This window comes from Chionomys nivalis, chromosome 7, assembly GCF_950005125.1.
Source record: "Chionomys nivalis chromosome 7, mChiNiv1.1, whole genome shotgun sequence".
NCBI classification, from domain to species: Eukaryota; Metazoa; Chordata; class Mammalia; order Rodentia; family Cricetidae; genus Chionomys; species Chionomys nivalis.
The window spans coordinates 94,161,294-94,177,349 of NC_080092.1; the positions used below are offsets into that span (position 1 = coordinate 94,161,294).

Below are 16,056 nucleotides of genomic sequence, written 5' to 3' on the forward strand. Positions count from 1 at the left end.
TAAAGCTGAAGTGAAGTTCACCTCCCCAGTACCCCCCCCCCCCGTGGCTTTTTTCCAGAACATTCCAGGGAGTAACAGCTATTCTTGTCCCTCGATCCTATCTGACCCGCCTCTCCTGGCTGACCAGGCATCTCAACTGCCGTGTCCAGTTCGGACAGAGCTTCTTGTCTGGCCCCTCATGGGTCCATCCCAGCTCTGGCTTCTCTGAACCTAGCCTGGGAGATGTTAGAAGGGGTTCAAGTGATCTTTGATTCTTTGTAAAGCCTCAGGACCTGGGACTGGGCAACCCTTTGGGCACCTGTGTGTTGTGGGAGGAGATACGGGGCGCACAGATCTTGAAGTGAAAATGCTGGGCGAAGAAATCCCAGGGTACCCTCTTGGGAGGGATTTCTGGACCCTTTTCCTTACAGGCTCATGGGGGCAGGTGCATGGTTAACAGGAAGGTGTACATTCAGAGGGCGTGGGATGGTATATCTAAGCATACAACCTTCCTACACAGCTAGGGGGCCTGAGCTGAGCTTCCTATCCTAAGCCCCCACACCCTGACCCCATTCTCTTTCTCTGTATTGGGCTGGTGGATGGGAAGAAAACAGTCCTTGCACCTCTGACTTCCTGCAGGACACCTCCCTAACGCTTGCCCTAGTGTGGAGCCAGCACCTTAGGGGACATTCCCAGATGTCACCTCTCCTTATCTGCATTCAGGGAAGTGAATCCAAACGACAGGAGGCAGGGCTCAGTTACGCAGCTGTGTAAGGATTCTCTCCCAGCCCTCAGGCCCTCTTTCCTTGAATTCACAATTTTTTTTAAATTGCTTTTTTTTTCTTTAGGAATGAGGAAGTTGCTAAGTGGATTCTCACCCCTTGCTTTTTTCTTCCCCTTCCCCAGATAAACCAAATGCTTGGTGGAGAAGTTGAACAACGGCGGTGAGCCCTTGGAGGGTGTTAAGGCCGGGCAGGAGGCTGGCAAGGCATGGGACACCTGCCAGGGAGAGCCGGAGACGATAGGCAGGCTTCACCTCTGGGGACACCCATCCTTTCTGCAGAGGAGCAAGGATAGCAAGATCTAGCCCACAGGGAATGGTAAAGTTGGCTGCATCTCCATCTCTCAGCCCCACCTGCCTTATAGCCCCCTCTCTCCAGAGTCCCAAGCCTCTTTGTCCTCGGTAGAAGTGACTGGTCTCCAGCCCTCCGCACTGCACAATGGACCCCAAGGATGTGAAGCTGCTGCAGGTCACACACGTCCAAGTCCCATGGGTTTCTTCCCCTGCCTCCTCCACACCGGCTTGGCTGGCCCTGGAATCTCTGGAAAAATAAACTCGAGAGGTGAAAAGTTGATCCGATGTCTTGGTGGGGGTTTCTTGTGTATTTTCTGGCAGGCATTTTGAGAAGTGTCAAAGGAGGATTTTGGTGTCGTTTCTTTCATCCTATTTCCTCTTCTGATGTCAAACGAAGGAGGAGAACCCGGCTATGGGTGCCCGGGAACCAGGGGCGAGGCTGCTGGGGGGACGGTAGAGGGTGCTCTGCTGACTTGGAGGGTTTGGGGGGTTTTGGGGCGTTGGAGTCCGGCTGGCCTTGGGCCGGAAAAGGCTGCCCTGCTGGGTGCTGTTGCTATTGGGGACAGTGACATGGTCAGGTTCACCAGAATCACTCTCTGTGTAGCTGTAGGCCTGGGCCCGGGAGATGCCTTTCTGTTGGCGTCGCCACGAGTTGTAATAGGTGGGGTCACTGATGTAATGGTTGACGAAGGAGTGGGCTTTCTGGGGGTTCGTGTCCACTTCGTATTCGCTGTCGCTACCCTAGGAGGACAGAGAACCAGGGGTGTCAGTGTCCTTGTGAGGTCAGGGATCAAAGGCACAGCATTCTGGCTCCATTCTCGGTTCTGCCCCTTTCAGGCCTTGGATCTTGAACATCTCAACCCCTCGCTACCATGGCTACCACATTGTCTCTTCATGTCCCCCTCCCCGCTTCAGGGAGAGTCAGTTTGAGAGGTCTACCATCAAGTGTTGTCCAGGACCAGAAGGCCATCTTTTCCTTTTGTGGTACTAAGGCTTGAAAACCAGGGCCTCCCCCATGCTAGGCGAGTGTTCTGCCGCTGAGTCACACCCAATCCCCCTTTCTAGTTTTTCATTTTGAGACAGGGTTTCCCTAGGCTGGCCTTTAACTCACTTGTATTCTTCCTGCTTAGCTTCATGATAGCTAGGATTTCAGACCCACACCACCGAGACAGACAGACCAACACAATCAAACCCTTTATTCTTCCCAGTTGAAATAAAATTCACTTAACATAAAGTCAACCATTTTAAAGTGAGCCATTCAGCACTGTTCAGTCTGTGACATTGTGAGCTATTAGGTCTATCCAGCTCCAGGTATTTTGATCACGCAAAAGTACAACCCTGGATCTATTAAGCCCTCTTTCCCTGTCCCCCCCACCTCCCCAACACAACCACACTTCTCTTCAGGAACACCTACCTGTTCTGAATTCTCCATACTGATGGGCCACACTACATAGTTTTATGTCTAGTGTCTTCTTTTAGTTCATTGTTTTTTGAGAAACAGCCTCATTGTTTAGTCCAAGATGGTCTAGAACATACTATATATCCCAGGCTGGCCTCAAGGGTCTGACAATCCTCGTGCCTCAGCCTCCTGAGTGCTGGAATCACACATGTCATGCCCAGCTGCATCTGGTGTCCTTGACTTAGCCCAGTGATTTTAAGGATAGTTTCCATTTCTGAACCCTCACCATCCATGACAAGATGCTTTCTATCAATTTTTTTAAAAGATTGATTTAATGTGTATGAGTGTTTTGCTTAGATGTATGGCTGTATACCATGTGTGTGCCTGGTGTCTACAGGTCAGAAGAGGAAAATGAATCTGGGCATTGGAGTTATGGACAGTTGAGAGCCAGCCATCATGTGGGTGTTGGGAATTGAACCTGGGTTCTCAGAAAGAGAACCACTTAACCACTGAGTCATCTCTCCAGCCCTAAGAAACATTCTAACCTGGGCCACCCCTGTACTCTGTGACGAGATTAAGTTTGAGCTAGATTAAGAGTTGGGAAACCCCGGGGGCAGTGAAAATGCAGGTGCCCACCCTGAATACATGATTCAGAGTAAAAGCAAGCTAAAGTCAGAAAATCATCATGAAAATCATGTCAACGGGGCTGGAGAGATAGCTCAGCAGTCAGAGCATCTCCTGCTCTTCCAGAGGACCTGGGTTTGCCCTCTTTTGACTTCTCTGGGCTGCTACACTCATATGTATGCGAATCACAGAAACACTTGAGAAAGAGTTTTAACTGCCAAGAAAAGCTCCAAATTCTCCTGTGATGACTTTGGAGGTCCTCCCCGCCCCCCATAAGCTATTCAATTATTCTTAACTCCGCCATGACATTCTGCAGTTCTGTGCACATGCGTCTTCTGCAGGAGACAAGTCAATCTGAATTGTCAACTCCCAATTGTAGAACTAAAAATATCACCCGCTCCTCCCCCACCCCCAGCTTCCAGCAATGTTTTGAGAAGGAATAAGACAACAGATGGAGACTCGGGAAGAGACCAGCTCGGATGGTGGAAGGCACACTTAGCGACGTGCAGCTCAGAGGATGCCACCAAGGCTGCCTGGCTCCTCCGCATGCTTTGCCTTCCTCACTCCTGCCCACCAGTGTCCCTAGCTGCCCAGTTCACTACTTATGCCAACCTAAGGAAAACATGCTTGTCAGGGAGAGTGCTGCCAACAAAACCCAGCTTGGCCAACACCAGTGAGTTTGGGGTGACCCACTGCATCCTGTTTGACAGTGGAGAAATTGGAGGTGGCTTTGTTCCCTGAGACACAGGAGATGGAACGCACGAAGTGTTCTAGGGACAAAATCTTCTGTGACATCTAGACCCTCAAGAGAGGTAAAGCTATGGTGTCTTCTCAGGCTCCTGGGGAGGCAGGAGCTGCTGGCCTGGCATCTCTGTAATGAGTGTTCACACCTCTGTTCTTCCACTAGGAGAATGCTAAGGCTGCCTCCGTGTGTATGTTGCCAGAGTACGGACACCATGTAGCACTGGTGTTTGTGAGCATGGGAACCGTCACCATGTGAGTGTCCGTGCTGTGCAAGTACTGATTCTATGGGTTCTGGTGTTGTGAGTACTGATCTTACGTGGGTACTAGTGCTCCTGCTGCAGGGCACTGGTGCTGGGTGAGTACTGATGCATGAGCACTACTACTGCAGGGCACTGGTGCTATGTGAGTACTAATGCTTCATGGGTACTGGTGCTGAGTGATAGTTCATGCTATGTGATTGAGCACTGATTCTGTGACTACTATGTGAGTATTAATGCTGCATGGGTACCTGCATGGGTACTGATGCCGTGTAAGCATCTGTTCTGTGTGCGTACCGATGCTATGTGAAGGAACGCGGATGCTGAGGCCCAGTGAGTACTGCTGATGCACACAGGCCCTGGTACTATGTACTGACTGTGTGCTGAAGCCCTGTTGTTTGACGCAGGGAATGTGTGATGCAAGGGCTGTTGCTGAGTGCTGAAGTGGACGAAGTGCAGAGAGAGAGGGAGGGAGGGTTTTGCTGGGACCTCAGCTCAGATCACCCTGATTTTCTGAAACCCACACTTGCTCTTGCCCTTACTCCCACCTGGAGCTCCTAGAGGGGAATGAGAGCCCCCTCCCGCCTGCCAGGGAGACAAATGCTCCCCAGACATCTGCTAATTTACTTCTCTGGCTTACCCCTCCTTTCTGTTCCTCCCCTCCTACCCACCCCTGCAGCCTCAGCTTCTCCCCTTAGCCCTCTTCAGTAGCCATCTTCCCCAGGAGGGTAGAGCCTACAATGGACAGACCCTCAGTCAATTCTCCATGGATTCAAGGCAGCACAATGTGAGCGGTGAGTGCGTGTGTGTGTGTGTGTGTGTGTGTGTGTCTGCCCAGCTGCCTACCCAGAACAAAAGACATATAGACAGGAGGGTTCCATATGCTGAGGCCAGGCTAATAATGCCCTGAGGAGGGAGGCTGGGGGTGATGGTGGGGGTGGGGTGGGGGGTGGTGGGTGGGTAGGGTATCTCTCCTCCAGAAGGCACAGTCCATACATTTGTGTGTGTGTGTGTGTGTGTGTGTGTATTTTGAGGACAGAGGTAGGTTCTTCAGAGACTAAGAGACTGGAAGTGATCCCCTCCCTCATCTGGGCTACCAGAGGCTCCATCCTACCTGACCACGTTCTGGGCACAGTGCTCTGCCCCTGCCTCTTGAATGTGCTGACCTCAGAGGCCGAGTTGCTGCCTTCTGCAGGGGCTGCAGTCTTGGGGATTCGAGTGGGATAGATGCTATAGTCCAGTCATTGAGGAAAGCTCCAGATCAGTGTGTGCCACTCCTACAATGCCTGAGCCTCTGGGGTGAGAGGTGGTGGCGCGGCCCTAGCCAGCATGACTGTAGCTGCCACTCAGGTTTTCAGCTTGGGGGACTGGTCTGTAAAATGGTAGCTTGTGGCTAATCAGTCAAAAAGAGTCAAAGCAGGCAAGGGTAAAAGAAAGTAAATGGTACTATTGGGGAGAAAGTCTGGGGCAGGGCCGGCGCTTCAGTGGGAGGACTCAGAGCCCCCTTCGGAGAGATCAGGAGCAGCCAGGGATTGGAGGCTGCTTCAGTGATGTCACCAGAACGGGGCAGCCACCCCGCCCCTGCTAACCCACAGTAGGTGGGCCTGGTTTGGGGATGGGGTGGGTCCTCTCTGGCTCTTCTGGGGCCAAATCTGAAAGCCCATTCATCACCTCAGGTCACAGACCAGCAGAGGCTCTCTGTTGAGCACCTACTGGATGCCTGGCCCTCTGGGACAGTGGCCCTGACAGATGGGAAGGCTAGAAGAGAGGGTGCCCAGGAGGTGGGGTCGGAGTTGTTGGTCAGCCCCTCCCCCCAGCTCCCCAAGGCCAAGGAGGAAGGGGGGTGGTCTTTGCCTCAGACAAACAGAGCAGTTCCCGCCTCCACCTCCCTGAACATCTGTTTCTTCTCAGGGTGGGGGCGGGGGTGAGAAGAACGAGCGCGGGGACCAGGGGCTCCAATGACAGCTTTCTGCTCTCTCTCAGGAACTGAATGCAGCTTCCCAGGAGCGGGCAAGCACAAAGGGGGCTTTCAGGGCCCGGCCTGTCAGGCCATCAAGTGACTGCTTCAGTTCCCTGGCCTCTTAACAGCTCTTCAGAGCTGTTCAATCAGCTATTCCCGGGTCTCATGAGCAGGAGGGCAGATGCCAGGCTGGGGGATAGGAGTGGGGGAGGGACCCAGATGGAAAGCCAACCCCAGAGAAAAAGCTGAAACCCAAAAGAGGAGACAAAGCCCCTTGCTTCTCTGCTCATCTCCAAAGGTGTAGGATGTAGCGACCCAGGACTTTGAGACATATTTGAGAGAGAAAGAGAGAGAGAAAGAGAGAGAGAGATTCTGGGCACAGTTCTGCCCCTGCCCCTTGGATGTGCTGACCTCAAAGGCAGAGTTGCTGCCTTCTGCAGGGCTAGGGTGACGCCATGCTAAAGGGGCTCCTAAGTCAGAGGACTCCACTGATGTTCCCTTGAAGGATCGTTTGTCAGACCTCTGGGTTCCCCGAGGGAAAACAGCTTGAAAAATATCAGCTTAGACAATGTCAATGTGAATTCCCAACCTGTGCCCTTGCAGGTAAAGTGATGGCCTACAGATGCCTAGCTGTCAGGGATGTCTGTGGTCAGTGGCCTTGAGGGAGCTTCCTGAGATAGGTTTGGAGTGGATGTTGTCCTCAGGGTCAGCAGGATGTAGACGGAGTCTCAGTGACCTGCTCTCCTGAGCTCTGTGACCAGGAGCTAGATGCTTGACATCTCTATCTCCAAGTCTCGGCATTCCCAAGTGCTATGTGGGAGACCAACCCACTATCACGGTGGGGCTGTTGGACGCTAAATGAGATGCACAAGGCAGGTGGCTTAGCATGGAAAAGCCATCGCAAGCTTTTCTGCCCTAGAGACCTTTCTTTTTGGGCTAAGGAGAATGAGAGACAGACAAAGCCTTAGCTGACCCTATACCAGGGATGGCCCAATCGATGGACAAAGAAACAAAACCGGACAGAAGCATCCTAGACATTTGCAGCAGGCAGAGGCCATGCAGGAAGGGGACCATGTACCTGACTCAGACCCACATGGCTCCTTCTGTGCCTGGCCCAGACATGGACACACCAGACTGAATGCCAGCTTCTTCTGGGACCCTTGTCCCCACCCCCTGCATCCCTCTACTGTATGCCTTTGGGCAGTGACCTTTCCCCCAGGTCTCTTTTCCTTGCTTCAACTTCCTCAAACCTTACAGGAAACAGAGAGACATTCAGACATTCCTTTCTTCCTACAGTTAGTCATTCTGGTCCCGTGACGGTTGGGCAAGAATTGAAATACGTGGTTACTTATGCACAGGTAGCCTTCCAGACCATAACAGGGACATCACAAAGACTGGGAGTCAGCACTGAGTTCCTCAATGTGCCTGACCTACGTCAAGTTGTACTAGGGAAGGTATAAAAGGGAGTTAGGGGGTTCTGGATTTGTTGGGGGGTTATATATGTGTGATACCCCCACCACCCACTCACTCTTTCAATTATTGTATTAGTCTAGAAGTGGTCATAATGCCACCAGTACCACCTAGGGACTCTGAGGACCCAGCGGTATCATTTACCCCCAATTCTTGGAGCCCATCCTGACAACTAGTAAGTGTTCCACACACTCAACAAATGTCATATAGGATATGATTGGTCCAACACATTTTCTTTATACTTTTCCACATAGATTTAATTCTTTTCAAACGAGCTTGAAGCCGCCCGACCATGAAACTGCTAGGAGCTGGAGCTCAAAATCAGAAGGCACGCGCGGTGAGCTTGGCGTTTCTTTTCCACTGGCATGTGTTTGTGTGCTAAATACGGTGCTTTTTTACTACTGTTATTTTGAAAATGGAGTTGGAACGCAGCCAGGCTGCATTTTGAGACAGTCCATCAAACACGCCACAGGCAAATCTCTTTGCGCGTGCCTTAACTGTGCTCGGGGCTCTTTTCACTAGCATCTCTAGAGGCACGGCCCTGGGTCCTTGGGAAGAGTCAAGTCTCTTCCTCTCACCCTTTGCCCGCATCACACTTGGCGGTCTCTCTCACACTGCATCTCATCATCTATGTTTATTTTTAAATCAGATGGATGCTTTGTTTATGGCTGTCTCACAGGAGAGAGGCAGAATGCGCTCACACCAGTTGTGGAGAACGGGACTCACAGTATAAGCCAGGCTGCCCATACACGCCCATGCACAGGAGACCTGGGGGAGGGGACAGCCCAAAGAGGCAGTGATTCTCTAAAAGCCAGTGACACTGAGGGGGAGTGGTTGCTGATCTTCAGGGACCGAATCTGTTATCTACCCAGGACTATCATTGGGGTGGATATGTTACACTCTTGACCCTGACTGATCACCCAGAGAGCTCTGGGAGGGAGGGTTCCCAGATGTGTGTAACAAGGGTGTCCAAGGGATAAGGTCAGCTGCTGTACATCCAGGTCTAAACCCTGCAGATCCGAAGGAGCACCTGGCGGTCACAGCCATGTCTCCATCACCTCCATGACCTGAGTGTAGTTTCAGGAAACGAGCCAGAGGACAGTGATGTGGTTCAGAGGTAAAATTCTTACTAGGGGGACCCTAAGTTCCATTCCCAGGACCAGAGAGGCAGGAAAATCTGAGAGAAATCAGAGACAGCCCCACCCTCTATGATTCTGCTGGAGTTGCCCTAAGCCCTGGGATAATGCAGAAACAGTTCCCATGGCTGCCAATCCTAGAATAGAAGAAAGCCACCCAGATGAATCAGGGTCCGTGTTCCTGGTAATTACAGAGCGGCAAAGCTGCTTGCCTGGGGTCCCTTTGAAGACACTTAAGAACCTGGGCATCTGGCTATTTACCAGCAGCCAGGCAAATAGTTTATATCTTAAGGGATGCAAGGCAAGGCTACACATGGGGAGGTGTTCTCTTACACCATGGTCTCGGTGTCTTCCCAGGCACTCCTGTCTCTGAGATGCCAGGGTTCTAGCCCAGCCCCCTGGAACCTGGGTTCTCTACAGTGGCGCTAAAGCCAAATGCTTGGTTTTTCAAGAACACTGTGAAAACCTGAAAGACCTGATTCCCACTTTGTGCCTTTTCCCGAGCCTGTGAGGAGCCCGGCGCTGCGTGGCTCAACTTCATCTTGCTCAGTGTACCACACTACCCGCCCTGTGCGGGTGAAGGGTTACTAAGGACCGTCCCAGACACAGGGTGCTAAGAGACAGAGTGGACTCCTTGCAGGTTTAGGCATCATATCACAGCCCAGTGCTACCTTTCGAATGAATATATCCCCACTGCAGCCCTCTGGGGAGATGGGAGTATCATTTTAATGGTGGGCTTGATTATATTTCCTCTTCCTGTTTTTTTTTTTTTTTTTTTTTTTTTTTGAAACTCTACAAGTTATTTGTAAACATGACCTAGAGGGAGTGGAAATGAATGTCTGGTTCCTTTAGATGTCTCACTGACTGGACAGATTGGGAGACTTTTAGCATGCTAGGTAAGTACTCTTGTCCAATGAACAACATGCCTAGCCCCTCCCCCTCCTCCTTTTGTTTTGTTTTGTTTTGTTCTTTGAGACAGGGTTTCTCTGTGCAACAGTCCTGGCTGCCCTGGAACTTGCTTTCTACACTAGGCTGCCCTCGAACTCACTGAGATCCCTCTGGTGCTGTGCCCCACCGCTGCCTGGCCCTAGCCCTCCCTCACACAGCACTCCTTTAGTTAACTCTTTATCTTCGGTACCAAGGTTCCTCATGAGTCAGTTACTGAGAACCCAGGATACAAGGGGGGGGGGGCGGGGGAGGGAGTTTGGCGAGTGTGGGAGACCAGGCTCTCAGGTCTCAGGTGACCACGCTGGGGCAAACAGGAAGTGGTGGTGACTGACCTATAAATGACTTCTGGAGAGCTTCTCCAGGCCCTTTGGTCTTTATAGCACTAGCCAAAGAAGAAAGGGAGGGGAGGAGAGAGGGAAGGAGGGGGAGGAAGAGGGAGGGAAGGAGGGACGGAGGAAGGTTGGCTGTGGGATGAGACACTGTTCATCCCTTCATCCCCACTTGGTAGCAGCCACACTACCTGTCCGGTCACCGACTGAACCCTTGTGCCCCTCACCTGGGAGTCGGAGATTTCCGAGGGTTTCTCTGTCAGGCTGCTGCTCTCGGCTGGGATGAGGTCATTGTACTTGGTGACATCTTCATCAGAATAGTGTAAGCTGCCTGGACTGGGCCTGGGAGGGGACCTATGGAGAGAAGGGAATGAGGCAGAGAGGTGGCCTCAGACAGGTCTGGAGGAACACAGGCGAGGAACACAGGCTACAAGCCCCTCCGTCCTGGGTTCCTCCTCCCTGTAACAAACTCTGTGTCAGCCCAGGCACTACAGAGAGAGGCTTGGAGGAAGAGGAGGGAGAGAAAAGGATGCCACACTTATGTTCTTGATCATACAGGGCAAACGGTATGTGTGTCTGTGTGCCCAGGCACACACAGCATCACTGTGAGAGCAGTTCAGGTTCAATTTAGGTCTGGTCTGGTGAAAACAAGATTTTTCTCATTCCCATGGGGGCACAGGAACATGTGAACCTCCATGTGTGTGTCCTATGAGTAGGAGAGGCAAGGGGACAAGGGGAGGTGTGGCCGTGGGTAAAATGCCCCCTTGTTCCCTGTGGCAGGCTCAGGAGCTTGCTCAGTGGGGCTGTGGTAGCCATGCTGGCCTTGGGTGAGTTTAACCACAGCTTCAAATGCCTCTTTCTTTGGAAGGCTGGATTGGCGGGATGAGAGCCTGCCCGCTTGCCCTCAGCCTTCCCTCCGCCCCCTTGGCTTACCCCTTCAAGAGGAGACAGAAAGGGCTTTGTGAAATTCCCTCAAGAAGCTGCCCCGCCTCTCCCAGCCTGCTGCCTCCAGTGAGCTGTGAATGTCAATATGGCTGAGGCTGGAAACAGGAGTCCCTCTGGTTGTGGCCCCAACCTCCTTTGAGCTTCTGGAAGCATACAACTGCCTGGATCCTATCAGAGGAGCAGGCGGGCCTCAGGAACAATCCCTGCCCTTGCAAAGGGGCAGCCTGACGGCTCCAGGGAAGCAAGTCCAGGAGAGACTGGAGTCATGAAGAAGTCAGGAGTGGAAGTTGGCTCCCACCAAGAGCCTCTACTTTTTTCATTGTTTTGGGCTTTTGAGAAAGGGTCAGATGCAATGCAGGCTGGCCTCAAACTTTATGGAATTTAGGGATGCCCTTCAAGTTCTGATCCTTGTGGCTCTGCCTCCCAAGTACCTGCCAGGATCACAGGTATGGGCCAGCACATCTAGTTTCCAGTGTTAGGGACCAAAGCCAGGGCTTCATGCATGGCAGGCAAGTTCTTTGCCTGATGAGCAATACCCCAAGGCCTTTCCAGGCTGTTTCCAGAGGCTGAAAGACGGTGGCAGGAGGACACCCTCAAACAGGAGTAAGTCAAGCTCAGGGAAGAAGGTTTTATTCTTCCCTTGCTAAGCAAAGCATAAGCAACAATGGTACCTCCCACTGGGTGCTTCAGCTGAGTCCAGTTCATCTCTGGGGTATAACGGCCATCTCTAAGGCCAGTTACTAGTGCAACTGACTCCGAACAATTGTAAGCTGGCTTCCACAAGGCTGTATGCTTCTGCATTCTGCAGCCATCAGCAAAACTGTTAGTACCCACCCACCTCCTCGTGGATTTTCTAACATTCCCTAAGCTGTGGCTAGGTTTGGTGGGACTAACACAGACCCCTGGGGGTGCTGCTGGGGTCCTTCATGACCTTCTGCTGGCCATTGGCAGCTCTGAAGCTCGGATGCTATTTTCCTGGACCTGGAAGGCCAAGCGGGCATTGCATGTTCCATGCTCCTCCCCAGCTGGCACAAGAGGCCCTCAAGCTTCTGTCCTCTGCCCCCACACGCACAGACAGATGGACAGTACCTGGTGTACAAGCCATTCTTCCTGCAGAAAGAGTTCTTTACGGACAGCCGCCGGTTGTTGAGCTCCAGAGCGGGAAAACTGCTTTCATCCAAGCTCAGCATCTCCCCATGACCAAGGGCTCCTGACTTGGTATTGCCTCCTAAGGATGGGGTGGTGGTGGGGATTGGTACCCATCAGACAACATGGCTATTCCTTTCCAGCTCCATTCTCTCACTTAGCCCGCATGCTCTTTTTTCATGCTTGTTAGCATCAAGACCCAGATTAGAGCTGGAGGTTGTGTGGAGGAATTCCTGGCTGTTCCACCTGAGAAGATGCATAGCCAGGAAAGAGACCTACCCCCCCCCCCCAACCAATGGGAAGGAGACCCCCAAGAGTCAAGTCTGCCATTAGGGGGTGCAGGCTGGGTCACCTGAGTCTGTCTTCTTGGAGTACTTCTTGCTCTGACCTCGGATGATGAGTACGAAGACCAGAAGCAGGATGAAGATGAGGCCCACAAGGGCTATGACGACCAAGAACCACCATTCCTCATAGAAGGGGCTGGCTTTCTGGGCTGCAACGGGGGTAGGGTAGCATCAGGACCAGGGTACTCCACATCCTCCTGCCACAGACTTTCCTGTTTCATTTGGGGTTCCACCAACTGTTCATGGGTGTTATGGGTAGATGGGACCTGTGCACTCAGAATTCCAGCTTTGATCTGTAGGCAAAGTTTTGCCTGGAGGACTGTTTCGAGCAGAGTTTTATGGTTTAATTGATTAAGAATCCCTTGGATTTATTAAGGAATACTGCTGGGATTGATTAGTGATGTCTGTCAGGGGATCAGGAAGGAAGAATAGCAGTATGTTAGCTGCTTTTGTTTTTCACTCTCTTGCCTTGGGGAAAGAGACCTTGATGGACAGACTCTAATTTGTGTAGGAAAGGGTGCTTTTCTGGCATTCAGGAAGTCTGGGAAAACTACCCTCAAAATTGTAGTTTTTCTTCCTTCCTTCCTTTCCTTTCTTTTTCTTTCTTTCTTTTCTTTTCTTTTCTTTTTCTTTCTTTTTTTTTTTTTTACTGATGGCAGAAAGCTAGAGAAGTTGGGAGAGAGATCACATGTGGGCTTTTTTTAAATGCCTCTGCCAGGTAGGGCTCCCTTTCTACCAAAGCCCCCTAGTAATTTGCTTCCTGTACCCAGAAACTCCTAATCCATGTCACTTCCAATGAGGAGATGGTTCTTCTATTCTTGTCTCAGACTCTTTGTTTTCTATAATTTGGTGCCAGTCATCTGAGCATAGGAGAAAGTATGTGGGTGAAAAGAGGAGCTGGGTTGCTAATGCCCCACCAGAGAGCAGAAGCACAATTTTGAGTTGAATTTCTACCTTCATATTCCAGTGGTCAGTGAGTGACCAGGGTCATAAGTGGAGGCCTAGTGTCCTGTGTGGACCCAGAGCTGAACTAGATGAGAGGAATGAAAGAAAGGGGGAGGGGAGACAGTGAACACGGCCCACCTGGGTGCCACTCAGTGAGGTCTCAGATGGCACCAGGATTAGCCCATGGCCCACCTGGGAGCTGTCTTTTGGGAGTGGGGTGAAACAGTTTCCATGAAAACAAAGTTTGTGACTTGACTATTCCATGGCGTCCACATTCCCTCGGAACTCTGAGATACATCAGGATTGGGACCCAGAGTTCACAGTTAGAGGGACTGAGGGAGAGATTGACAGTCCATTTGAATGCCAACCTTGATGCTTCCGCTGCCCGATGTCTGTCTCCCTGCCCCCACCATCAAGCATGTCATCAGGCTCTTCAAGGACTCTGATCTGTCACCCTAAAGGCTGGTACCTGGCACAGACTGAGAAGGGCTGCTGGGGGTGCCAAAGCCATAGTCATTCACTGCGATGACCCGGAAGTCGTAGCTCACGCCTGGCTTCAGGATGTCCATGCTGAAGGTGTAGGAAGTTACCTCCTTGGGGATGTCCTTGATGAGGATGTCCCAGAGCCCCTCGTCTGCAGGAGCACAGAGAGGAGGCACCGTGAGGTGGAGGAGTCTCAGATCTCCCCACGCCATCTGGTTCTAGCTGCATCTCCCTGAGGGCAGGTCCCATCTGGTCAGTGGCTCAACACTGAGACTGAGCCTGACTCTTAGGAAGTCTTGTGGATGTCGGGAGGGGGTATCTCTTAATCTTTTCTTTAAAACTAAAACATTTGAAAGCATGTAAAAAAAACATATTGTGGGGCTGGAGAAATGGCTCAGTGGTTAAGAGCACTGACTGCTCTTCCAGAGGTCCTGAGTTCAATTCCCAGCAACCACATGGTGGCTCACAGCCATCTATAATGAGACCCAGCGCCCCCTTCTGGCATTCAGGCACACATGGAAGGAATGTTGTACACATAACAAATAAATAAATCTTTAAAAAAAAAAAAAAACATATTGTGCAAAAAATTCTCCAACAATCAAAGCAATACAGCCTGAGCACCCTAATCTGAGAAGCTAAACTCTAAAAGCGACATGCCTATGATCTTAGCAGTCTGGAGGTCAAGGAAAAAGAGGACTCCAAGTTTGAGGCCAGCCTGGGCTGTACAGTGAGACCTAAAAGAATAAAAATAAAATCCCAAATGTTCCCAGACAGAAACATTTTGAGACCTGTAACAATCAAGTGGAAAGACCACACACGATAAAACTTTACGTCACAAAGTATTAAAATAGTGCATAAAATTAATTTTGGGCTAAGTGTATAAAGTATATCTCATAAGGAAATTTATGTTTAGATGTGAGTTCGCCCAAATAATGCGTGTGTTGCACCTGAACATGTGAAACCATGTCTGGGTTCCTTTCTATCACTCTCTCTCCCCCTTTTCTTTTGAGACAGTGCCTGTCATCAAATCTTGAACTCAGCAATCGGCTAGACTGGCTGGTTATGGACTATGGGGATCCCTGCTTGCCTCCATTTCCCAGTACCAAGGTTCCAGATTCAACCTCAGTTTCTCCATGGGTGCCAGGGATTCATGGCTAGCAAGCACTTGGCCTACTGGGCCATGCTCCTCACCCCATCATTGGTACTTTTGAGTATCTACTTGGTTATTACCTACACTATTTTAATTTTAATGGGTCTTATTTTGTAGCCCAAGCAGACCTGGCACTTTCATTCCCCCTGCCTCAGTCTCCTCTCTTGTGCTAGCACATCTAGTTACCCGATGGTCTTTTTGTTTAATCTCCCAGGCTGTGAAATCCTCAAGGGCAGGATCACGCCTGGCTTGTCTTTGTTTCTTTATAAATGGCACTTAGCTCAGACACCTTCCCAGTGTGTGTTAAACCAAGGACTGCAGACTTTCCCCAGGGTTTGTCATAGTATTATCAGCAGCTCAGTGCATAGGTCAACGTTTCATTCCCTGAGATGTACTGGGGTTCAGCTCCTCATGTAACTACTGTAAGCCATGAAGATGTCCCACGCCCCCAAGCTGACGCTCCTGTGTAAGGCAACCCAACTGGTGGTGGTGGTGTTGAGTTTTAAATTCTCAAGCCTACCGCAATGGCAGGAGGTAGGAACTGCTGTTCCCGTTTGAGAGATAAGAGAACCAAGGCTCACAGAGCTTAACTTATTTTCCCAAGGTCACACCACCGTGGGTAGCCGGCAGCCTGGCATTTTCTACTGAGTTACCTGACTCAGCCTGGCACTGAATTTCCTCCTGGTGGCCAGGAAAGTGCTGGGTGTAACTGGTGTTTGCTAATAGGTGCTGCCTTCTAAAAGCTGAGCCTCCTGCCTGCTGTTTGTACCTCCCCTAATTTACCGCCCCCCGCCCCCCCAAACAAAGGATGGGGTCTGGGCAGTGAGAGAAGCTGCTGGAATGTCCCTCAGTGGCTTCTAGTCCTCTGGTCAGCAGATATGTGTGTGTTGGTGTGTGTGTGTGTGGGGGGGGCAGTACACAGGCCTGTCAGTCCCCGAGTGACTCCCCCCAGCTCTGTTCTGCCTGGCAGCTCTCTGGCTTGAAGCAATTAGTATGTTTAGTTTAGTCTGTGTAGAAAGAAGTGCAGCAGCCAGGCATGGTGGTGCATGCCTTTAATATCAGCACTTGGGAGGCAGAGGCTGGTGGATCTCTGTGAGTTCGAGGCCAGCTTGGTCTACAAAG

General features: G+C 51.1%; 1 protein-coding gene across 1 annotated transcript in view; it reads right to left on the reverse strand.

The window, feature by feature from the left end:
* Positions 1–49: 49 nt before the first annotated feature.
* Sdk2 (sidekick cell adhesion molecule 2) overlaps positions 50–16,056 on the reverse strand; it is a 278,134-nt gene continuing 262,127 nt past the window's right edge. Inside the window, exons 41-45 of the mRNA XM_057775509.1 lie at positions 13,771–13,935; positions 12,365–12,505; positions 11,956–12,094; positions 10,149–10,275; positions 50–1,795 (exon numbers count right to left, since the gene is read on the reverse strand). Coding sequence (XP_057631492.1) covers positions 1,442–1,795; positions 10,149–10,275; positions 11,956–12,094; positions 12,365–12,505; positions 13,771–13,935 — 926 coding nt within the window. The 3' untranslated portion in view covers positions 50–1,441. The remainder of the gene's footprint in view (positions 1,796–10,148; positions 10,276–11,955; positions 12,095–12,364; positions 12,506–13,770; positions 13,936–16,056) is intronic.